The sequence below is a fragment of the Camelus dromedarius genome, chromosome 31, assembly GCF_036321535.1.
Source record: "Camelus dromedarius isolate mCamDro1 chromosome 31, mCamDro1.pat, whole genome shotgun sequence".
NCBI classification, from domain to species: domain Eukaryota; kingdom Metazoa; phylum Chordata; class Mammalia; order Artiodactyla; family Camelidae; genus Camelus; species Camelus dromedarius.
The window spans coordinates 18,651,360-18,675,066 of NC_087466.1; the positions used below are offsets into that span (position 1 = coordinate 18,651,360).

The window sequence follows — 23,707 nt, forward strand, 5'->3', positions numbered from 1 at the left end:
CTGCTGGCAAACCCTGTGGTTTGCTGGTAGCCTGTGCTAAGGGGGTGCTGAGGTCCCAGGGGGTGTGGTGGGCAATTCAGCAAGGAGAGCGGATCAGAGCCGGCCTGGCCTTTTCCCTCCTTCCGTTCCATTCTCTGCCTCACCTTCCCCTGCCCTGAGCACCGCCCTTCTCTGCACGTCCGCCACCCCCCAGGTGTTCGTGTTGGCACTCACATTCCTCGTCCTCTTCCTGGGCAACTTCCTGACCACGCTCAAAGTCGTTCACACCAAGCTGCAGAAGAACAGAAGCAAGGCCAAGAAGCCGTGAGCCACGAGGCCCACGCGCCCCTCGAGCCCCCGGACTCCTGAGGCTGCGGGGGGACTTCCTCCCCAGCAGTGCCAGTGGCCACTGACAGCAGTGACCTCAGGGGCCAGTGGCATCACTGGGAGCGGGGCCGAGGCTGTGGTCCCTGGCCGGACAAAAGGAATGTGACCCCAGCCTGTCCGCACAGTATTAGCTGGCCCCAGCCTGCCTATTTATGACATATTTAATATTGGCCCTCCTCCTTCCCTTAGAATCTGCGGCCTTCCTGCCCCACTGCTCTCGGTGAGACTGGGTCAGTCTTGGTCGGGGCGGGGAGGCTAAGCCTCAGGGAGCCCCTCTGTCCCCTGCTCCTGTCACCTGAGCCCCTCAGGTTGGGCTTTGGACGTGCCTCGCTGGGGCTGGATTTCCGCTGACCTGCTACTTACTGAGTTCCAGGCGGGGGTGGAAGGAAGCCCCTCAGTGTGCTGTGGAGCCTCCCTCCCGACACACGGCTCCTGCTGTAAGCCCCACGCCTCCGCGGTGGGGGTGTGAGTTCTCAGAGAACCACTGTGGTCTGTGCCTCTTGCTCTTTGTGCTTCCTGAGTCTCCTGCCTGCCGGCCACCTGGGGAAAGCCGCCCTACCTCCCCGAGGCCTGGGGCTTGGCCTGAGGTGCGAGGTTTCCTGTGGGTCACCACCAGAGGGCGCTCCTGCCCTGTTCGGCTGGTTTGAGGACCTGTTTTTTTTTTCTGTTTTGTTTTTGACACAAAGTTTGGGTCCGCTTTTGGGGGCTTCCTGACCCCCACCCTTCGGCCCACCTTCCCAAATTCTTGCAATGAGTACTCAGGGAGTGGGACCAAGACCCTCAGCACTGGTTGGGACTTAAGCCAGCATGGAGGTCACTCACTGTCCAGCTCCCTCCCTTCACCTCAGATGTTCTGGAACGTGGGGTGCGGGATGTCTGAACAGCCTCACTTCAAGGAGGCCAGGAAGCTGAGGCCGCACTTTAGAGGCCAGGGCAGGTCTGCTGGTCACCTCGTTAGGCTCTGTATTCGAGGGGAGGGTGAAGAAACCAACAGGTTTGGTAACATCTTCTGCCTCTTCACAGGGGCCTCAGCTGCCCCCAACTACTTTCCTAGAAATCTCCTTTGACCAGAGTTCACAGACGGTGTGCATAGTCATGCTTTGGCCCTCAAAGGGGTTTAAATTTTTAAAATACGAAATTTCCCCTCCCCCTAATAAGATTCCAAATAAAAACCCAGACTTCTGCTTTCCCTAGAGAAATGGAAAGACCTAGCACCGTTCCCACAGGGCAGCATGTGGCTGGGCTGAGCTGCCTGTGCAGGATGGGCTGCTTGCTTCCTAGTTTGCCACAGGCCCCACCACTCCCTTTTATCCCTGCCCTACTTCACTCATTTGGGTTTCCCATCTGGCCCTTTAGGCACTTGGGTTTGCCCTAGACTAGGAGTTGGCAAACTTTTTCCGTCAAGGGCCAGATGGTCTCTGTCACACTACTCTGTTCTGCAGTCGTGGGGCAAAAGCAGCCAAGGCATAAATGAATGGGCATGGCTGTGTTCCAATAAAACTTTATTTACAAAAATAGGCAGTGGCCAGACTTGGTCCACAGACTGTAGTTTGCGGATCTCTGTCCTAAACCATCATTTGTCCATGAGGCCTTGGACCGAGTGCTCTGTTGACTCCCCAGGTCATGGCAGGGCCTTCGGGAACCTGGGTGGGGTGGACTTCAGAAGTCTTTCTCAGGCCTGTGGGGCTGAAGCACTGGGTGGGTGAGGGGGTTTGAGGCAGGAGATACCAGGGAGGGCAGGAGCCACCTGAAGCCATTATCTCATCTTAGGTCAACACTGATTCCTGGGCTCACTCAGGAGCCAGCAGCTCTCAATGTCCAGGGCATCAGAATCACCTGGGGCACTTGTTTAACTCCTGGACCCCTGACCCTCCAGAAGGTTCAGTGAATCTGCACTGGGGGTTGATCAAGTCTGTTCTCGCAGGAGGCCAGGATGGCCTTGACTCCAGATCTCCACATCTTGGCAGAAGTGGAGGCTCTCAGGGACAGAGGAGAGCTTGGTGACTAAATAAGCCAGTGACATCCTTTTGCAGATAAACAGTCTATAGAGACCTGACTTGCCCAAGGTCACTTTTCATCTCGAGTTTCTGGCAAGTAGTTGGGGGCAGGTGGATGGTCCAGGGAATACTTCTTCTTTCTGAGAGGTCCTCCCCGCCCTCATGTGCGCCCAGCAATGCAAAGATGGTGGCCAAGCTGCAGGCTGAGACTGAAGTCCCCTGTGTGGGGCGGAGGGGCGGGGGTGCTGGTGCCGGGCCCCCACATCCGGGGCTGCTGCCTGTGTTCTCCTGATAGGCCCCAGCCCGTCACGGCACCCAAGTTCCTGGGGGGAGGAAGCAAGAAGCTGGAGGATGTAGCCATGCCTATCTCCGGAGCCCAGGCCGGCGGGTGACGGGAGAGCAGGCTTGGGGGCCGTGCGGAACGCTGCCACGTCTGTGTTTACCCAAATACCAGATGTTTTTCAAGCATGGGCTTTGAGGACCTACTGGGTGTGCAGAAGGGACACACAGCTCGGGGGAGGTTGTGTCAAGGGCATTCCTGAGTCCTGGGGACAAAGGCTGGTTCCAGGGTACAGAGGGACCGAGTCCAGCATCCTCACCCATCACCACCACCACGCAGGCCACAGCTCCTGTGTGAGCCCAGAGGGCAGCTCACAGTCAAAGCCCCAGCTGGGAAAAGAGTTCCAGAATGTTCTAAGAGCCTAGCCACAGGCTCCAGACACCAGGCCCTGGAAACACCCGACTCCACGTGCCCTTCGAGAGCTGGGAAGGGGGCAGGACCTGGGGAGCAGTCTGGGCCTGAGGCCCCGGGCCCGTTGGTTCTGTCTGTCATGAGGGCCGAGTGCCCCGCCCGGGGGTGTCAGAGCAGCAGGCACAGCCGGGGGTGTTTCTGCCGATGCGCTTTCTTCAGAGCACTGAGGGCCACCTTGGCAGCCTCTCGGAAGACGTCCTCCACGTTCTCCCGAAACTTGGCGGAACATTCCAGGTAGAGGGCAGCTCGGATCTGCTCACAGGCACTCTGGCCCTGGGTGGGGGGAGGGGCTGGGATTAGACGAGAGGCCTGGGGAGACCCCCTCACAGATCTGGGGACTCTCAGGCTGGAGGCCTTTGGGTGGGCCCCTCTTCCCGTCCCAGGGCCAGCACCCCCGCCATGTGTGTGGATGGAACATAAGTTTGGTGTGGCCCTTGGGCTGCAGCTGCTGGGAGAAGCCCATCCTGGTCCCCACCTCCCACCCCCTCAGCTTTGGGCAGAGGCGGGGCTGACCCCAGCCCAGAACTGAGGTGGTCTGTGGTGTCTGCCAGGCCTATGAGAAGAGCTGAAGCTGAAGGCCTCAAGACCAAAGGCCTTCCTACATGCCTCTCCCTGCTCAAGTTAGGCAACTGAGCTGGCTGCTAGAGTAAAAAAAGAAAAACTTTATTTCTAAAATTTATTAATGCCTATTCCTTTTTATTAAACTTTATTAGTTTTCCTTTGGGTTCCTTTTATTCTCCCCTGCATCACCCAGAAGGCCGCCGGGTTTGGTCAGGCTGCTGAAAGGAAGCCTGCTTTCCAACACGGGGCTGCCCGTCCAGGCCCCGGGGGGATGGGACAGGCTGGTGTTTAAAGGCCCAGGCTGTGGCTCCACTTCAGGTTAGCTGTGTGACCCTGGGCAAGCTATTTACCCTCTCTGAGTCTCAACCTCTCCCCTGAAAAATGGGGGATGCTAATAGTACCCGCCTTAGGTTATAAGGATTAAATATGGTAAGTAATGGAAAGTGCTCAAATGTGCTATTGATATTAATATTTTAAAATTATTATTCTTAGCATCCTGCTGGCTTCAGCTCGCAAAAGGCCACTAAGGCACACCAGATGCAGGGGCCACAGGGCCTGGGAGGCTTTTCGGCCATGGCTGTGCCTAGGGACCTGGGGTCCTGGCTAGGGGGCAGGGACTGGGGAGGGGGCCCCTGGCCCACCTGCATGTAGGTGATGGGCTCCAGCTGGGCCGCCCGCAGCTTGCGCAGCTGCTCCTTGTCCTTCCTCAGGTCGGTCTTGCAGCCGATGAGCACCATGGGGGTCCCACGGCAGAAATGCGTGACCTCAGGGAACCACTGTGGAAGGAGAGGAAGGAGAAGGCGGGCATCAGGGCTGGGGCCCACGTGTGGCCCCACCCCCAGAGGCAGGCAGGTGGGGAGATGGGCCTCACCTTGATGAGGACATTGTCATAGCTGGTAGGGTTCATGACATCATAGCAGATGAGCACGAGGTGGGTGTTCTGGTAGGACAGGGGCCGCAGCCGGTCATAATCTTCCTGCCCTGAAACCAGACAGCAGGTGCGGGTCAGGGAGGCACCACATGTCCACCTGAGTCCCCTGCCTGGGCTCAGATGGGTGAGAGGCTGTGGTCTCCTGGGCAAGCAACTCTTAGTTTCCTCATCTGTCAAACAGAGGTGGCAGCCCACAGTCCTAGACAGTAGCAAAGATTATGCCACAAGATAAATGCCATGCACGCTCAGAGATGGGCCTGATTGCCAGGTAAGTGCTGGAAAAACGGCTAGCGGTTGGTGACGATTACCTCTCCCTCCCACCACCCTGCCCCGGTGCTCGGGTTTACAGCAGACTCTGAGGCCAAATCCCTTCCCTCCCTGGAGATTCAGACCAGTGGGGCTGGGTGGGCCCAGGACACTGCAGTTAACCATGGATGGTGGCCCTCCTCCAGCCTAAGAGGTGCATGGCCTCTGGTTGAACAACTCCTGCCATTCTGACCAGCGCTGGGAGGAGGGTGGGAGGATTGCTGGAGGCGACAAGCACGCCCCCTCCCAAGTCCACCCTGCACAGCAGTTGTCAACCCCACTGCACACTAGACTCGCCAGGGAAAGCTGACCGCTCCTGGCTCAGCTGGATCACAACCCAAGGCTGGGCTTGGGCAACGGTGGGTTTGGTTTAAAAAAAAACAAAACCAACTTTTTTTATACTGACAGTTTCAAACCTACATAAAAATTGCAAAAAAGGGTGCAAAGAACTCCCTTAGCCAGATTGACCGAATGTTCACATTTTGCCCAGTTGCTTTATCTGTAGACAAACCCTCTGAACCACGTAAGAGGTAACTGGAGAACTTCAGCTGCTTTACCCACCGGGGAGAGTTCCCATGTGGTTTTTCTAAGAACAAGGACATCCTCTCACCTACCTCAGTATAAGTATCAAACTCAGACACCAACACTGTATTCTAATCCAATCCACAGGCCGTGTTCAGATTTTACCTACACTAATGTCCTGTAGTAGTTTTTCTCCCTGGTCCAGAAGCAGGCCTAGGAATAGGCGCTACACTTGGTAATCAGGCCCCAGTATTTTTGAAAAATTCCCACAGAGAGAAGTGAGACCCTTTCAGGCCCATTGGCGACTCCCAGCTACCACTGCAGAAAGACTCGGTTGGTGACTTCCTTCCTGGGAACACAGAACATGGAGCCAGGAATCCCTGCCGCTGCCTCCAGCCTGTGGGTGCCTGCCCCCTGCTCCCTCCCTGCCAAAGGCCTCTCAGGACAAGTGGCCTCTCCAGTCGGCCTGCCCCCTGCTCCCTCCCTGCCAAAGGCCCCTCAGGACAAGTGGCCTCTCCAGTGAGCACAGACAGGCCAAGTCAGCTCCAAGACCCCTGCTGATGATGGGGTACAGCCACCGTCTCCTCCCCACTGGCTCCCCCACAACCCAGGGATACCGGAGCAGTGCAGTGACCCGTGATCCAGTTATAACGATGGCTGGGCCATCCTCAGGCCCTCCTGCCCTCAACACCACAAGGCTGCAGAAACCCTTGTAGGACAGTGGAAAACTGGCCCAATATGCTAGTCCAGCCCATCTCCTCCTCTTTCCACACACGTCCCCAAATTCTCCCCTCTCCTAACCTCTGTCCACATCTTCCTAGACCTGTGCTATCCAATGTGGCTATTTAATTAGCATTAAAAATTCAGGCTCTCCATTGCACTGGCTACATTTCAAGTGATTAATTGCCAGACGGCGCCGGTGGCTAGCGTAATGGGCGGTACAGGTGCAGACCACTTCCATCGTTGTGGTAAGTTCTGTGGGATGGCATCCTCATCCAAGCCACTGTCTGTCTCCTGCTGCCCCTCAGTCCGTTCCCCACTGGGCAGCTGGAGGGATCTTAAAACACAAGTAAAATCATGCTCCCTCTCCCCTCAGCTGGAACACCTTCAGTGGCTCCTTACTGCCCTTTGTAGGAAATCCAAGCATCTCCCAGTGGCCCACGTGGCTGGCGCCCCCACCCCCCGACTTCATCTCCCTCTCTCCTGCCCTCCTCACTCACTGCAGTCCAGCCAAGGTGGCCTCCTTGCTGTTTCTCAACCAACCAAGCTCTCGTGCCACACCTGGGATGTGTTTCCCTCATCCCTCCCCCCCATTTGCTTCCTAGCACTTTACTTTTAAACATTCAGGCTGACCATCCACAGTATCTCCTGTCTCAGGATCACCACCTTCGCTCTCCCTCTACTTACGGATAATACCTCCTTGTACTTCGCACTTCTGAGAGGGCCTTTGCCTGCGCAGGATTAAGAAATCTCTACAACCAGCATCTGATCCACTAAGTCAGGGAACTTCCGAATACCTCCATTTACAGATAAGGAAACGTGAAATGACCTGCCTGAGGTCACCGAATCGCAGCCAGGACTGACCCCCAGTTCCTTCAATTCCAAGGCCAGCATTCTTGCAATGCTCCCTTCTGCTTTGTAGTGCAGAAAACAGGTCCCGGGCCTCTACGATGTAACAGTGCGGCTCATAATTCTGGCCTAACATATGTTCTGATTCCTTTTTAGAAATCTGGCAGGAAAAGACAGTGGTTGGAAAACAGGGCTATTGTGTTCTGACGTCTTCCCTCGTCTTGCTGGGCTGCCCTCAGACAGGCCTTCCCTGGCCACTCCAAGTCTGTCCCCGCCCTGCCTGTCCCCACCTGTCCTCACTCACTCACTCACTTGTTCACTGCCTGTCTCCCCGGGGACTGTGAGCACCCTGAGGGCAGGGGCCATGCCTGTCCTTGAAAAGTGTTCCCGGCACCTAGCAGGTGTCCAGTCACTACTGGCTGGTAGGTTGTTCTGAAGTTGTTCAAGTCTTGTCAGATGCGGCAGAGACAAGGGCTGGGACGTGCCATCGGGTTTAGCAGTTACAGCCTGTGATGATTTCAGCAGGTTGATGAGGGCAGAAGTCAGGCTGCAGCAGGTGGAAGGAGGGAGTCAGACCAAGCCTGCTCCCGTGCAGGGCCTCTGTGCCCTCTTCTAGAAGGCTCTCCCCAGGTAGTGGTGAGGCTCACTCCCTCCTTTTCCTTCAGACCTCTGCAGAAGTGTTACCTCTTCCAGAGAACTTTCCAAATGCTCTGAAACAAGAGCCTCCTTTGCAGTCTGTCCCATGACTGACTGTGGCTTTATTTTTCTTCCTAGCAAGTGTAACTACCTGATGTCATTTTTTTTTTTTTTTTGGTATTCCTCAGGAGCACGTAAGCCCCCTGAGGACAGGGCCATCTCTGTACTGGTCACTGTTACATCCCCTGAGACACAGACAAGCTCAAAAAACATTTGGGGAATGAGTGAACAAATGTGCGGGTGAAAAAAGTGTAATGATAATCTCTGTGGCTTTCAGGTGTGCAAGGGCATTTCACTGCCATCACCTGTGTTAATTTAAGCAGTCACTCTGGGAGGGACGCTGGGTGGGGCAAGTGCTTCCTGTTAGGAGCCCACGTGGGTGGCCAAGGGAGGCCTTTTTCAAGGTCATAGACCTCCTGGGAGCTGAAGCACCAACTCAGAGCCCAGCTCCAAGGTCTGCTGTCTGCCCAGCCACTCTAAAAGTTCCAATTCTCCCAAGGGAGCCTTCCCCAGTCTTTCCAGTTGGGACTTAACCTCTGGACCTCAGTTTTCTCATCTGTGAAATGAATATGTGAGGAGCAGGTGAGCCTTGATAGTAATAAAAATGGTCACTACCAACAATATTTATCAGCAGTGCTCACTCTTTGCATGCCAGGCCCCATTCAAAGCCCTTTACCTGCACAGACTCCTCATTCCTCACTACCTGGTCTGGACAAGGTAGAGCTATTGTTATCCCCATCTTACAGATGCAGAAACAGAAGCACAGAGAGGTGAAGTGACTTGCCCAAAGTCACACAGCCAAAGAGAAGACTTGTAAGGGACAGAGGACTACAGGTAAAACTATTGGGGTGCCCCCCTCTAAGGACAGAAGGTGGGAGCGGTCCTCACCCTGCAAGCCCCAGCCCTGACCTGGAGAGGGAAAGGCTGCCAATGCCAGCATTTCAGGAGAGGGAGGGACCCTGGGAGAGGATGGGCAGCCAGCCCAGATCCCAGCTCCTTCTCCAGGTTGCCTTCTTGGCTGGACGGCGCCTGGCTCAGCTTTCCCAAGAGTCAGTATGCGCCTCCACACAGGGACCAGGCCTGCAGGTGATGGACTTTCGGGTGCTGCTGGCCTCGTGTCCCTCAGGAGGGTGAAGTCAGGAGAGCCAGGCTCCACTCAGACTCACATTCCATGATCTTGGCACCTTTCTTCTCTGCGCCTCATTTTCCTTATCTGGAAAAGGGGTGATAACCTTGCCCTTGAAACTGGAAGTGAAGGATTGAGCGATTCTGGGCAAAGGTGTGGGCCTGTGGTTACAACTGAAACAGAAACTCCCAAGGACAGGGGCCTGCGAAGGAGATTGTAACCCCTGATCTTTGGACCCAGCAGCTTTAGGGGGCCTGTCAGCCACAAGGTGATAGAATGACACTTCCCCATTTATCACAGTGATGCCAAGGCTTAAAGGGGCATGTCACCTGCCCAGGGGTGAACAGGGGTCCCAGTCTGGCCTCTGTGGGTGGGCTGGAGAGGTTAAAAAATATGTCGATTTATGTGCAAAAGGATGCATTTGCTTCTGGAGAGGAAAGGTCTTCTGGGCCATGGCTCCCCTCGAAGAAGCCCATCTTCCTGAAGTTGGTGGTACTGTGGGGCAGGAGGAAGTGAGGCTCTGGCCTTAAGTGAGGCTGCTTCCTTTGCAGGAAGGAGCTCTGCCCTGGCAGTCATCTTCCCTGGGACAGGGTCTCTAAGGCCTGGAGCTGGGTTCAGGAGACTTGTCACTGGGCCACAGTGGTCCTCAAATCTGCTGGAGGATAGCCACAGGGCATGTAGTTCCCAGCTCCAGCCGGGGTGGAGGATTGGTCAGGACAAGGGTGCAGGCAGAAGGGGAAGCTGCCAGAAGAGGAACATACTTTTACTAGCGCTACTGGGTCCCACCCACCTGCGTTTCCTCTGGGGCTGGGGCAGCCCTGGCCCGTAGTACAGACCAAGTTCCGACAGACCTGCAGGATCTGCTCCCCGGTCCCCAGGGCTCCTGGCTCCTAGACACCCCTCCTGTCCCTGATTCCTGTCTTAGTAACTGCTTTACCCCCCACTTTTCCTATCTCAGGCTGGGAAGGGGACCACAGCTCCCCACCTCCCAGGGGCAACTCCACCGCATCCTATGATGCCCCAACCCTGGGCCCCACCCCAAGGCCCAGACAGCTCTGCTCTGGTTGGTGTCTTAACATCTCACCTCGCCCTGCCTCCCTTCTCTCTGCCCAGGAAACTTCAGACTTTACCACAGCTTCCTGCCTCTGAGGGTGTCAGGGTACAGCCCCCGCCTTCCTTCACCTCTGCACACCAAGAGCTCCGTCACCCCTCCAGCCACCCTCCCACCGCTGCGGTGTCTGTAACTGCTTCCGCAGGATGGAGACAAGTAGCCAGACTGTCCTCCCACGTGGACCCCCATGGCTGAGGTCCTGGGTGTGGAGAAATACAGCATCCCGGAGGCCACCCCATCCCGGAGCTCTGGGCACCACTGGTTGATGGGAAACATGCTCCCCTGCCCCCTGCCCTCCACCATGGGGTCTAGCCCATCAGGGTCTAGAACCTTCTACAACTACCTTTACTAGACTCATCTCCATCTCGGCCACTCTCATCACCCTCTTAGTCTTTATCTCTCTTGAGCTGGTCACCTGGCCATCCTTCCTTTCACTTTCTCCTGATATCTGTCTGCCCTACAGGCAGAGACAAATCTTATCTTTATCGCAAAGGACTTTCTCCAAGGATGTCTCTGCATCTAGGTCTCATCTTCATTCATTCATTCATTCATTCATTCCGCAAGCCTTGCTCCAGGACAAACACTGTGCTAGGCACTGGCGTGTGGAGGAGGAATGACCCAGTCCTTCCTCCTTCACGCTCCTCCTGACAGTGGGGCTTCCTGGCGGGAGACCCTTGGGGGAGCACTCACGTCTCTCCCCCCCGGAGTACCTCTCCTGGGGCTGTCCTGCCTGCTGTGTGGCCAGCCTACTCTCCCGGGGACTCCACTGACAGGTTCAAACCCCAGCGCTGCTTTTCTGTTGCCTGGAACAGTCCTGCTGAGAAAGCACGGGTTGGGGCTGGCACAAAACTCTGCAGGCCATGGATTCAGAAGAACAGGCCTGGGCTCGGGCCTGGGCCTGAAGGCGGGGGTTAAAAAATCACAATGACAGCAGGTACGAGCTCTTCCTGTGCTAAGTGCTGCACATCACATGGATCTGATTTAACCTTCAGGGCTATTTTGACCTTGATTATAGAGGAGGAAACTGAGGCCCAGGTGTCGCCTGTGACACATAGCCAGGGGAGCTGGCATCAAAGCCCAGGTCTGACTACAAAGTATGCGGAGCAGCAGGAAACAGTGGATGAGGTTCTCACTGCCTGGGTGGTCACCGCTTCTGATGACTCTATCCCTCCCACAGCAGCTCTTAGTGAAAGTCCTGCCTTATAACAAGTAGAAGCTTTCCAGAACCTCCACATGATAACCGACCCTGGTAAGTTCTTTGAGCATCTTTCTCTGGGTGAGGCCAGAAAGACCAGAAGTGGTCCCTGCTCTGGGTCTGACGGGGGAGGCTGCAATGAACAGTGAACCCCAGAGGATCTACTGGAGAAACTCTGAGGGCAGAGGGAGGAGAGAGTAAAATCTACCCTCTGATTCTCCCTGCCTCACCAGCACTCCAGCCACAAGGTGGGGTTAATGAACCTGTCCCTACCTGGGTCCCGGACAGGAAGCGTGTGAAACCAAAAGTGTCCCAGACACATCATGATGTTTACTGCTCCTGTGGCCACACCCTTGGGAATTCCTCAGACGCCTGTGGCTCTCCCAGTTCACGGGGCTGGAGGTACGGCCGTGTTCTAGGGGTGGCCCTGCTGGACCCTCGGCCAACAAGAGAGGGTCCTTGGAGGCCACTGTATTGGGGACACACCCATATAGCAAAGTCAGGAATGGAGGAGGGGTCTGAGGTTGAGAGTCCCCCTTTCCCCATTCTCTCCAGGGTGGAATGAGAGATGCCACTGGCAGCCTTATGGAGGGGTGGGGTTGGAGGGTGGTCGTGGATTTGGGCCCCATCCAAGGCCAGTTGGAAGACTTTACCTCATACATATAAGGCTTGGCTGACAGGGGAAGGGGCACCTGATGATATGGTTCCATGCAGGTCACTAAACACTGAGTCACAGAGGCTGGGTGAGGCTCCAAGTGGGGACCCCGACCTTTGCTCCCCAATGTTGATTCAGCTCAGTAGGAATCAGGGAAGGATGGAAGCTCCCCAAGGGTACCAGGTACGGCAGTATTACCCAAATCCTCCCATTGGTGGCTGTGCGCCTCCCACCCAACCCCCAACAATAGGAATGCTGGTGACTGTGACGCAATTAGCATAAATAAGCTTGCCTTAGGAGCTGCAGGTGGCAGAGAGAATCTTATTTTGGCCATACGTCCCCTAGAACTCTGATCCTTTTCCAGTGCCCGGTTTCTTCCCAGGAAACTAGGAAGAAGCAGAACTGTAGCCACAGAATCATCGAAACACAGGCTCAAAATTGTAGATCACAAAATTCCAGAGCCATGCACCATAGCCCGTGGAATCCCAGAAACATGGGACTCAGAATTTATATTTGCAGGGCTCTGGAGCCTCAGGACTGTGGGCCACAGAATCCTGGAGTCACAGGCTCCTTCCTATCTGTAGCCCAGAGTATTCTAGAACATAGGACCCAGCAATGCAGCCCGCTGAATCCTAACACCAGGGGACTCAAATCCGCAGCCCAAGGAATCTTAAGAAACCACAGCATGTAATACACGAAATCCTGGAGCCATGGTAAAGCAGAAGCAGAGCCCACAGTTTTCGAGAACCACAGGAGAGGAACGAAGCTGTGAGCCCTCAACACATCAGAGCTAGGAGGGTGGCCCAGGAGACCACCTCCTCCAAATATCCTCCTTTAACAGAGGGGGCGACTCTTTCGGCCTCCAGTACCACTCAACCAGGCGGTGGTCAACCCGCTCCCAGCCAGCGCCCCTCCACGGCCTCCAGGAGTAACGAGATGTCAGGTCCCGGGAGAGGCTGGCGGGCGGGGATGCCCGGCGGGGGATGCCGGTCAGGGGAAGTCCTTCGGGCGGACCCGGACCCACTCAGCACAGGCGCACTCACCGGCGGTGTCGTAGAGGTTCAGGGTCACCTCCTTACTGCCCACTGTCACGCTGGCTGTATACTTCTCGAACACGGATGGGGCGTAGTGCTGTTGGAGAAGGGGTCGGGCTGGTTCTTAAGGGATGCGGCGTGGGCCCAGGGTCCAGCTGGACCCCCATCCCCCACCTTCCATCTTCACCCCATCCAGCTCAGCCACCCTCACTCTGCCCAGCTCTGGAATTCCCGAGGGGGCGCCCCGGGGTGACGGCCACCTCTCAGTGCTCAGGACGCCGGGGACCCGGGGTCCGGGCTTGGGGGGTAGGCTTAAGCCCGTCCTTCGCCCCTAGTGGTCCCAAGCCCTTCCCCCTCAACCCCAACCTGCCTCCATCCCCCCGGCGGGCCTCACCTCGGGGAAGGAGCCCTGGCTGTACACCATGAGCAGCGAAGTCTTGCCGCAGCCGCCGTCGCCCACGATCACGATCTTCAGCTCCTTCCTGCCTGGGGCCGGGGCGGCGGTCGGGGCCGGGGCCCCAGGGGTGTCCATAGCCGGGAGCCGGCACCACTGGCGGCAGCGCGCGCGGCAGAGAACTGGTGTTGAGCTATTGGGGGCGGGGCCAGGAGAAACCCCGCCCCCAAACCGACACCGCCTCCGCCAGCCAGCCAACCAGGTCGACCTCCCAGCCTCAATTTGACTTCCTGCTAGGGTCTCGGTCCAGTCTTCTCTTATTCGCAGGGAAACTGAGGTAACTGACAAACGGAGTGCTCAGCAGCAAGCGTCGCTCCCATCTCACGGCTCGGCCCCCACCAGTAAGATCTGACCGTTTCCGCCCCTCCCCGCCGGCACTCTTGATTGGCAGACTCTGTCTTCCGGCAAGGACCCTCTGATTGGCCGATTCGGCCTTCTCCATCGGATAGAGACTCTTTGATTGGAGGATTGTCCACCCAGCACGCGGGTTCGAGGAGCCTTTGGTCTCAAGCTCTGGGGAAAGCCCCCCAGCTTTGTCCCGCCCCAACTGCGTGGTCTTGGGGAATTCCGCTCTGACCCCAGTTTCCCCCCAGAATGTAGAGTCGGTGGTACCAGGGAAGATCTTGGCATGGGGGTGGTGTTTGCCTACCTGGTCTGGCCGTCTGGGAGCCTGTCTGTGTGCAGATTGGGGAATAGCGGTGCCGCTTACCTATTACCCCACCTCCCAAAGGTGGAGGTCTGCCGCCCTCTGCCGGGCAATCTCGGCGCGGTGGCTGAGAGAACAGGTGAACCGCCGCGGAACCATACCCTTTCGAGGGTTGGCCCCAAACCACGCGGCCGGGAGGTTCTTTCTAGCAAGTACCAGAGGCGTGAACCAAGCAAGACACCGTTGAGAAGGGGACGGGGAAAGCCAGAGTAGATCTAGTTGAGATCAGCTGGGCCCCCTTCGGTCCACCTTGGAGACTGATAGCCCCGCTCCCACCAAGAAATCTGTGTTCTCCAGCCAGCAGCCACACATATCCTTAATCCTAAGAATTCTCCCCAACCCTACCACCCCCTGACCGAAACTGCTATTTAATATTTATTCTGAACGGCTATTATCAGGGTGGCTGGATGAGACCACCCATGCCCCTAACCCTTCCCTTCCTGAGACCTCGGGGTGTCGTTTGCATAAACCAGGCCAGTGGTCAGGAGTGATAGACGGACCCCTCCCCCTCCCAAGCAGGTGCGTGCTAGGCAGGGACCGGGACATGGCTAGGTGAGAGCAGGGTCTTTTCCAGCTGAGGTAGGACCTCTGGCAGTTTCCTCAGAGAAGCATTGGCAGGACTCAGGATCCTCTAGCCCCCACCCGACCCAGAAGATTCCCTATTCTCAAGTTCTCAGCAAGACTCAGGTAAACTTTACTTCGGAGAGGAAACTGCCAACCTGGCAGTTCCATAAATGCCAGGTCGAGGTTTTCTGTGGCTGTTAAGACATGATTTGACCACGAGATGGCAGCAGCGACTGCCCGGGAAGCCCCCAAAGAGCCCAGGTCTGGAAAGAGACAAGGCCTGACTCCAGGATGTTAAGTGCAAAGCCCTATCCTATCACCAGGCCAGAGGGCAGCTGCTGGCTCAGGCACCCCTAGACAGACTTACAGCAATTCATTCATTCCATTTTTGTAGCACAAGTTTATTGAGAGGCAATTGTGTTCCTGCCTTTGAGGAACTCAGTCTTGGGGGAAGCAGTCTACAGAAGTCTGGGAGATGTGAACAATTTAGACACCAGAGCCCCTGTGGCGCTCAGGGAAGGTTGTGAGCTGGGTAGCACACAGACTAAGCTTTGCAGTGCTCACAGGAAGGGCTAGTGGAAGGAGGATGGGTACCCAGCCCAGCATATGCATGGTGGCTGGAAAACCTCATCAGTAGCTGGGGAGTAAGGAGCAAGGCCAGACATAGTTGTCAAGGAAAACCAGGGTTAGTTAGATCATGGAGGCCTGGCTGCCTGGCTCAAGAGGGGTGCCGGACAGAGGCTCTGAACAGGAGAGGAGCCCAGTCAAAGCTCTCTCTGGTGATCAGGAAGGAGCTTTGACTGGCTGGTGAGGCTGAGACAGGCCTGTGCCATCTCTGCACAGTGGCAGCCTGAGGTTGGGAGGAGAGGAGGCAGCCAGGTCCAGGGGCATATCAGAAGTGAGGACCAGAGGAGGAGGCCATCACTCATGGAGGAGAATGGAAGAGGGCTTTGAGGAGGGGAGGACTACTTACCTTTAAGCCAGGCACAGGCCTCTCCCTTCTGGCTGCCTCAGGCCTGACCTCGCATCAGAGACCCTGAAGCTCAGGGAGGGACTGGGAGAGTAAGACTGCTTCATCTGAGAGGGGCCTGGGGAGAATTCACTTAGGAGGGTCACTCCACTGAGCAAACTGTGTTAACCACTCCACCCGTGGTGGGAGGGCACTTGACTTTCCTCAAAATCCCCAGACCTCAGTTTCCACATTTTCTGTCCAAGAAATGGATGTCAACTTATGACAGAAAAAATGACTTACACAAAACTGAGAGAGGGAGGAAGAGGAAAAGTGGGTCTCCCCAGCCCGGCCCAGATCCAGGAAGGACAGCTGACACTAGCCCCAGCCTGCCCACCCACCCCTGCCTGGGCAAGAGGCTGGCAGAGCCCCAGCCCCACCCAGCCTGGAGCGTGTTTGAGTTGGACCTGGCTCCAGTGGTGGTGTAGGGGCTGGATCTGTAGCTAAAAATACCCAGCAGCCGGGCCAGCTGCTCGGAGCTTCCTCAGAGGCACTGGGCCAGGGCAGGCCAGCTGAGGCACTGGGAACACCCACACACCCGGGGAGCCCTGCTCCCTTACCTGTGAGATGTTCCGAGGACCTCGGTCATTCTTCTATTCCCAGCAATTCCTGGAAAGACTTAGGAGAGTAAGAAAGATTCCTTAAGCTGGTTCTTGCCAGGGCTGTTGAGACGTAAGCCTAGAGAAGCTGGCAGGTGGCATTTGTGTTCACATGTAGACCTAGGCGCGAGTGAAGCCAACTGAGCCCAGGAGAGAAGTAGGGCCAGACTCACTTTTGTCTCGTTAGGGCAGATTGGCCAGCATGGGTGAGAACAGGGAATTTAATGACAATGCTTATGACTTCCACTTCCTGGTGCCTCGAAACACCCAGGGAGGTCACCACACACCCAAGGGGTCATCCATCCCATGGGAAACAGAAGAAACTGAGCCATCCTCTGAGGTCCTAGAGATAGGAGGTGGCCCAGGGTGGCCTGGGGAGTCCAGGCTGTCTATCCCTGCCCGAGGACTCTCTACAGGCCTCATCACTTGGTGGTGGGGTCACGGGAGTCAGGCTGGAGTATAAAAAGCTGCCCTCACAAAGCCAGACTCAGAAACAGCTCTAAAGGTTATCCACCAACTTCCTCCTCCCTGGTTCACAAGGGGAGACCACGACTCCTGTTAGGGGTGGGAATCTGTTGAGGTCACTGGCTATTTGGAGATAGCACTGGACCGAGGCGGCCTCTGAGCTAGCGCGGTGCTGATCGCTACAGTCCAGACAGAGGCCGAGTCTCCACCCAGAGGGTCCCAAAGGTCGTGTTCCACGCTGGGGCTCCCGTGGGATGGGCCGGAAGGGGCGGGCCCCTGGCGTCCAGTAGTAAGGCAGGTCCAGCCACCTCCCGCCCTTCCGCTGGCGTGGCCCTCTCCAGGCAGGCTCCACCGGCCGGCGCGGGAGCAGCCCCGCCCCGAGCCCGCGGGGTGACCGGTGGGCGGAGCCAGCCTCTCCGGGAGGAACAACAGTCTGAGGACAGATAGGCTGCCCCGCCCCTCCCCTCCCAAGGAGGAGGCGATAATGGCGTGGGGGACAGAGAGATAGAAAGGAGGGTGAAAAAGGAAGTGGGGAGTCCGATTCTTCCAGGTCATCGGGACACCTCTCCCTTTCCAGAATCACACTCGGACCACAGTTGAGCTCGTAACTGCTCCCTAATTGGTCAGAGGTTGGGAGTGGAGGAAACTGCTGTTAGCCCGCCAGGCTACTGCTGCTGGGAGGGAAAGGTTTAAATCTATTATTTAACTATCCAATGGCCACGGGAGGTAAAGACCCCTGCCCCAGGAAGCCCCAAGGACTATATCAGAAGGGATGCTGGGCACCCTCTGGCGACAGAAAGGGCACCCGAGATCAAGCGGGTTGAATGAACTCAACAATGGCAGAGCCAAATTAAACCTCAGGAGTGTGTAAGGAAGGAAGAGGCTCCCGGGATGTTAATGTGAGCCTCCACAACTTTTACAACGTGCTCACCCTGGGTAGGGAAGAGTCTGGTTTTGGGTGTGGTGGACTGCACCCCTTCCCCCCCAGCAAACAAGATACCCGAAACCCACCTTATCTGGTGCTGGAGACCCTCTCGGGGCCAAGGCATGGCAGCCAGAAGGAGCCAAGAGCCTCATGCTGGTTACTTAACCAAACAGCTTTCCCGGCTCAGGGGCAGTGATGCCAGCAGACAGCTGGCACAGGAGGGAGCCCAAAATAACCCAGACAGCTGGGGCGAGGGGGTGCCATGGACACAGGCTCTGGGCTGGAAGTCAAGACACCTGGAACCCCATCCTGGCTGTCGGTGATGACCTTGCATGCGTCACTTCTACACTCCGGGTTGGGGGGGACCCCAACTCATGACCCATCGTGAACAGCCTGTGGAGCCAGGGGAAGGCCACCATCCCAACTCACATACTGGAGGAAAAATGGTGCTGGCTCCAGGCCTGCAGAAAGTCAGTCTTTCCCTTTGCCCTGAGGCTTTGCCACGTGCTTGGGGGTGGGTGAGTGGGGAGGAGCTCACAGACAGCCCAGCCCCCATTCCCAGCAACCACATCACAATGGAAGCCAACTAGTGTGAAGCCTGAACGAGAGGCCGGCCCCCTTAATCGCACTTAATCCTCCCTCCACCCTTTGCAGCAGGCATCATTATCATCACTTTACACAGGAGACTCGCCCAAGGTCACAAACACAGCTGAGAGTCAAGCCCACAGCTGCCTGCCTTAGAGCCTCCCTTGATTAAGCACCAAGACGCCCCCAACAAAATCTCTGGGTCAAGCCCTACAACTCCCCCAATCGTGTTTAGCCCCCACATTGAAGGATGGGGTAAAAGTGAGCAAGGCTGTTCAGACCCAGAAGCCAAGCCTGGGCCCAAACAGGGAGACAGTGAATTCAGGAGCACCTGGACCCAAATGGTTCATCAAAGTAATCACAAACTAGAGGTCACATGGGGGAGGGGTCAGAGATCAAGGGTCATACCATCTCCAGCTGTGGAGCTTCCTGGAGCTAAAGAGGATGGGAAGCTGTGGGTGGTCAGCTTGTGTTAAGAGAATAAGGAGAGAGCTGTCATTACTACCAAGCCGAAGACTGCACCAAGCAATGAGCTCAGGAATTGAAGTGCCCAAGCTCCTGTCCTCACAACACCCATGTGATTCAGATGCACACTCAAATTTGAGACTCACTGACCCATTTGTGCGGATGGGGAAACTGGGGCTCAGAGACTGTGCAGCTTATGCAAGGTCATAGCAGATAAAATGGATAACCAGGTTTCAAATCTGAGATTGTCCAATTATAGAAACAGGGCTTTTTTGGGGGGTGGGAGGGGTGGGAGAGAGTAGGCGTGAGGTGGAATCATGGCAATTCCCTGGAAGGAGAAGAGTCAAGAAACATCTTTCTTAGAGGAAGCTGGCCCAACTCTCAGGTCCCTCTGTTCTTCACCTCCCTAGCAGCCAAAAATCAGGGGAAGAGGCCAGCTCATACAGTCACCCCACATGCCCCCACTGGGGGCCGGAAGGGAGGGCCAGTACTCTGCCGGGTTTCCTAGCAGCCGGCTGTGCCTTTCAGAAGAGGCATCCAGGGCCCTCCCCCCACTACAAAACACACAACTGGGAAATACTTGCAAGTGCAGCCTCTCCTATGCTGCTAAATACGGCAAAGAATTGCACGCCCCAAACTCCTGACAACAGAAGCTGACAGGCGGGATGGATGGACCAAGAGGGCTCAGCAGGCAGCCGATTTCACACACACAGTCCCACATATCTGTGTGGGGGAGGGGCTGCAGAACCAGACTAGCGGGTTTGGGGTGCCCGCCCTCCCTGGGCTCCAGGCCAAAGCCCCCCAAATCTCCTTCGCAGACTGGGAAAGGGCTCACACCTACCTTAGTGGGAGGATTGTCAGAGTCAAACTAGGCCTGCTTCTGCTGTACAAAGGCAAACAGTCCACTCTGGGCGTACCGGACCCCTTCTCTGGTTAAGAGCCTGGGGGGAAGAAATCGGAGAATTTTAGGGAGTCGATGAGCACAGACAGCTCAGGGGATCCTAGAGGGAAGGGGAGCCTTACAAATGCCGCCCCCACTTCCCAGCTGCCAAGGCGCCCTCATTCTAGAATGGATAAAGGAGAGGGGGGTGGCTGAGTCACCAGGGTTCAGCCGGGGCGCGGAGCAGCAGGAGGCGATCATCTGCATTTCCAAAGGCCCGCCCCATCCCCTCCCCCAGGAAGGCCGGAGATGTGAGGGTTTACCCCAGAGCCCTCCGCCTCGGGGGATCCCGGGGACGGCCCGCCCGGCTTTCCCAGGCCCCAACCCCCCACCCCAGCCTCTCAGAGCTGGGTTGGCGGCTGTGCCTGGATGACCACAACGGGACGTCGGTGGCCTCCGTGAGGGCTTCATGCCCAAAGTGGGGACAAAAGGGGCCCCAATCCCTCGGGCTCGGCTATCAAAGGGCGGTTGGGAGCCAAACATGGGCGCCGAGGCCAGAGTGGGCAGCGGGAACGGCCTCGGGTCAGGGCCGGGCCGCGAGGAAGAACTCCAGGGCCTCTGGAAGAGCAGGTCGGGGTCAGGGGGGCAGCCACGACGCCCCATGGCCCTTTGCTACAGGCTCCCGCGCAGGAGGGAGGAGAGACACCGCGGCCCGGCCCGGCCCGGGAGCGAGGACTTCTCGTGCCCGCCGGGCCCCCCTAGTAGGGTGCGGGGTCCCAGGAGGTTGCGGAGCCCGAGCTCATCGTCGAGGCCTCCGGGGCCAGGGGCATCCCCGCAGGCGGCGGCCTGGAACGCGGGCGGCGGCCTCCCCTCCCCCCGGCCCCGCCGCCTCCTTCCCTCCTCCCGCCTGGCGCGCGGCGGTCGCCACCGCCCGAGCCGCGGGCGGCGCGCGAAATGGCGCCGGTCTGACCGCCTCGCCCGGCGGAGGCGAGCGCGGGAGCCGCGGAGCGCGACGCCCCTAGGCCCGCGGCCCCCGAAACGGCCTCTGCAAACACCCCCCCCCCCCCGGCCCGAGGAGCTGTGCCCTGCGGGGCCCGGTCCGGCCGAGGGACTGCCGCCTGCTGCGGGCTCCCAACGACAACCAGGAAGGGAGAAAGGAAGAAGAGAGCAGCCGCCATTAGCCACCCGCGCCCGGCCCTGGCCCCGGCCCCAGCCTCGGCCTCGGCCCAGCCCGCGGCTCTGTTCTGAACCTGAAAATAAAACTCGTGTTTGGGAGGGAGGAGCGAGCGCGGCCGGGAGGACAGGCAGCGATCGGGCTGCAGGCGGGAGAGATGCTGCGTCATGGTGCCAACATGGACGCTGGCCTTTTGTCCTTTTGCTCAGGAAGCGCAGGCGCGCCCCAGAGCCCCAAAAAAGCCGGCTTCGGAGGGCGAGACCCCCCAAATCAAAATGGAAAGCGGCTCTAGGCCCGGACGGAGAGGTTTCCTCGGCTTTTGAGTCCCCTACCCCCCACTTAAAATTTTTTTTCCCCACCAAGCCTCAGATCTAAAAGAGCAAGGAGGACCAGCGCAGGTGGCTCCATAGATGCCCGAGGTCGCTTGGGAGACCCTCCTCTCGCCTCCGGGGCAGAAGGGGCGAAAGGGTCTAAAGGGCCTGAAGAGCCCTCCTCGTCCCCCCACCCCTTCCCGATCCGGCTGCCAAACATAAAGCTCCAGAAACCTCCGTCTCCCCTCAGCTCCCAAACATTTGCAGCCCTTGGCCTGCTCGAAAAAACATTTCCTCGATGGGGCAAAAGGCACTCTTTTTTTTTTTTTTTTTTTTTTACTTACCCGCTCAGCCCGGTGCCATGGAGTCTGGAAGATCAAGCTGGGCGGAGGTTTAGGAGGTGTTATTGTAAAAAATATCTTTTAGGGGGATTGTTTAGTTGGGAATATTGGGGGAATGGTGGTGTCCTTTTTTTGTTGTTGTTATTACCTTTTAAAAGTTACATTCTCATGGAATTTTCTGCTCCTTCCACTTCTGCAAACTTTCCAGGGTTGGGTTGGCAAAAGGCGGCTTCGCTGAGGACTGTTTACTGCTCTGGATATAGCAATGGTGTGACCGTCATTAAGAGACAAAAGGCGAAAATACACAGTCAAATCAAACAAAAGGCAAAAGACGCACCGGCCATCCCAACCACCAGAGAAAATACCCCCGAGTTAACGATGGTGTTTGGCTCGAACCAGCTAGGACTTGTTTTCCAGTTTTAATCTAGTTTCCTGTGACGGCTTTAGTCTCTTTACACAAAGAGGTCTTCCTTTCCCTCACCCCCCCCCCCCCCACTAAGACGAGAAAAACAGAGATGTTTTTCTTCAAATAGATCGATTTTCAAAGAAAGTGTACATGTTACTGGGAGGAAAGCTGACTAGCATTTATTGCTGTAAACATTTTCAAAAGCTTAAACTAAAACCTTAGCTTTATAAAAGCAAAATCGTCTAAAAGCATATTAACTGGCTTATGTTCGACAAGAGCGACAAAGACATACATGCAGATGAAGGTTCAGAAAATTAAAGGACATCTCAGAAACATTAACATGAAAACTGCACTGCGTAAGGACAGAATGGATTGGGTACTTACAATGTAAAAGGTTTGTAACAACTTAAAAGAATAACAACTGCTTACAATTTTCTGTTGCCATTTCGCTAGTCCTAAAACTATACATTTAAAACATTACCTTGTTAAAAAGAGAGCAGAAGGAGTTAATAAGATGGCCAGGTTTAAGTGTTTAATAGAGGAAACTATATATATAAATTTATTGTTCAGTCAAGAGAATAGATTAAGACAGCTCCAAGCTCCCCCCACCCACCAAGAAAAAAAGAGGAAAAAAATTAAATATGTCATTTACTTAGGTTTTTTTGAATTCAAAATTGTTAACTGCTGACATTAATGGTGTGCTATGACCTAGTTATACAAGACAAAGATGGATTCCAAGTCATAAGGAAAAATCCAGATCTTTTTAAAGTCTTCTTCATTCTTCCAATTGTGAGTCCTTTAGCCTGTTGACAAATGTTAAACACAACACTGAGGCGTCCTGAACTGGATGGTGGAGTCAAAGGAAAAACATTCCCCATTTGCAACAAAGGAAAAACCCACTTGGCCATTTAATTCCATTGCAGAAAAATGGCTCCCCTCATCTGTTGGCCTCTCCTTGGTGTCTGATGAAGGATGTTTTGAGATCAGCGTCTAATAACTCAAGCCCTATAGAAGCCGCGCGCTGATTGGCTGCCGCGCCCTGCCGCCCTGCTCCAGCCAATTACCTACCCACGGCCAAATTACAAACCCCGAAAAGAGCCCCAATATGAAATACACCACCACGAAGCCCCAGCGAGGCGGCTGCCTCGCCTTGGCCGCCCGACAGGAGAGGCAGAGAGGGCTGCAAATGCGTCCTCGCGAAGCCCAGGAGCCTCGGAGTTGAACTCACAAAATGGAAGCCGCGCGCTGATTGGCCGCCGCCACTCCCGGACCTTTAATAAAGAAAGGGGAAGGAAAGATAAATGCAAAAAAGGGGGACTCTCTCCTCCGCTGGTGGCTGGAGGGAGGGGGAGGGGTGCGGGGAAAGAAGCATGTGTTCGCGACAATTACTGAGTGCTCTTCTCCAAAAATAAAAACAGAGAAAAAAGCTTCTATCACACAGGTCCAGGAAAGGGCTACATCCTCCCAGGAATGTGAATGCTAATTTGGTTAAAATCCTGGTTTCCCCTGCCCAGCTCAGCTCCGGGGGAAGGGGGTCGTGGGGCAAAAGAGGAAGCCGGAGCCGAGATACCTCGATTGCAACTCGTCTTGGAGCCGCCTTGTCTCCCCTCACGGCTCCCAGCGTCCAAACATACAATCAAACACACACGCCCCAAAACCCAGCCCATTCCCCTGAGCCCCCACGCGCCCACCTCCGGTCTTGGCAGTTTGGAAACAGTTTTGGAGGCCTGAGGCGCACGCCGCGGCTCGAAGAGTAGCCCCAGCCGCGGGAGGTAGAGCCTGGGGAGACCCCCCTCCCCTGCCAGCCAAGCCCCCCACCTAAGTCCCAGCAGAATAAATAAATTAAAAGGCCTTCCCCCGGGGAGGGGGGAGGCAGTGTGGGAGCGCGCGAGTGAGGGGTGGGGGGCCGCTGGGGCCCGGGGCTTTGGCGGCGCAGCTGCCGCCGCCGGGAGACTGCCTGGGGAAGCGGCGAGGAAGGAGAGGGGAGGAGGAAGAGGAGGAGG

The 23,707-nt window shown here is 56.4% G+C and overlaps 2 protein-coding genes across 2 annotated transcripts in view; one reads left to right on the forward strand and one right to left on the reverse strand.

Moving 5' to 3' along the window:
• Positions 1 to 1,883, forward strand: part of TMEM120B (transmembrane protein 120B) — a 40,088-nt gene extending 38,205 nt beyond the window's left edge. Inside the window, exon 12 of the mRNA XM_010995892.3 lies at positions 194 to 1,883. Coding sequence (XP_010994194.1) covers positions 194 to 307 — 114 coding nt within the window. The 3' untranslated portion in view covers positions 308 to 1,883. The remainder of the gene's footprint in view (positions 1 to 193) is intronic.
• RHOF (ras homolog family member F, filopodia associated) lies at positions 1,852 to 13,798 on the reverse strand. Its single transcript, XM_010995891.3, has 5 exons — positions 13,215 to 13,798; positions 12,830 to 12,917; positions 4,547 to 4,656; positions 4,317 to 4,451; positions 1,852 to 3,387 (listed from the first exon to the last, which is right to left on the reverse strand). The coding sequence occupies exons 1-5, from the start codon at positions 13,350 to 13,352 to the stop codon at positions 3,223 to 3,225; spliced, it is 636 nt and encodes a 211-aa protein (XP_010994193.1). The 5' UTR covers positions 13,353 to 13,798; the 3' UTR covers positions 1,852 to 3,222.
• Between the last annotated feature and the right edge of the window lie 9,909 nt (positions 13,799 to 23,707).

What these genes read in the sequence shown, in the direction of transcription:
- RHOF (XM_010995891.3), bottom strand. Translation starts at nt 13,352, where the DNA reads ATGGACACCCCTGGGGCCCCGGCCCCGACCGCCGCCCCGGCCCCAGGC. An exon ending in ATGACAATGTCCTCATCAAG is followed by an intron (nt 4,452 to 4,546) that starts GTGAGGCCCATC and finishes CTCCTTCCACAG; the next exon opens with TGGTTCCCTGAGGTCACGCA. An exon ending in AGCCCATCACCTACATGCAG is followed by an intron (nt 3,388 to 4,316) that starts GTGGGCCAGGGG and finishes CCCCCCACCCAG; the next exon opens with GGCCAGAGTGCCTGTGAGCA.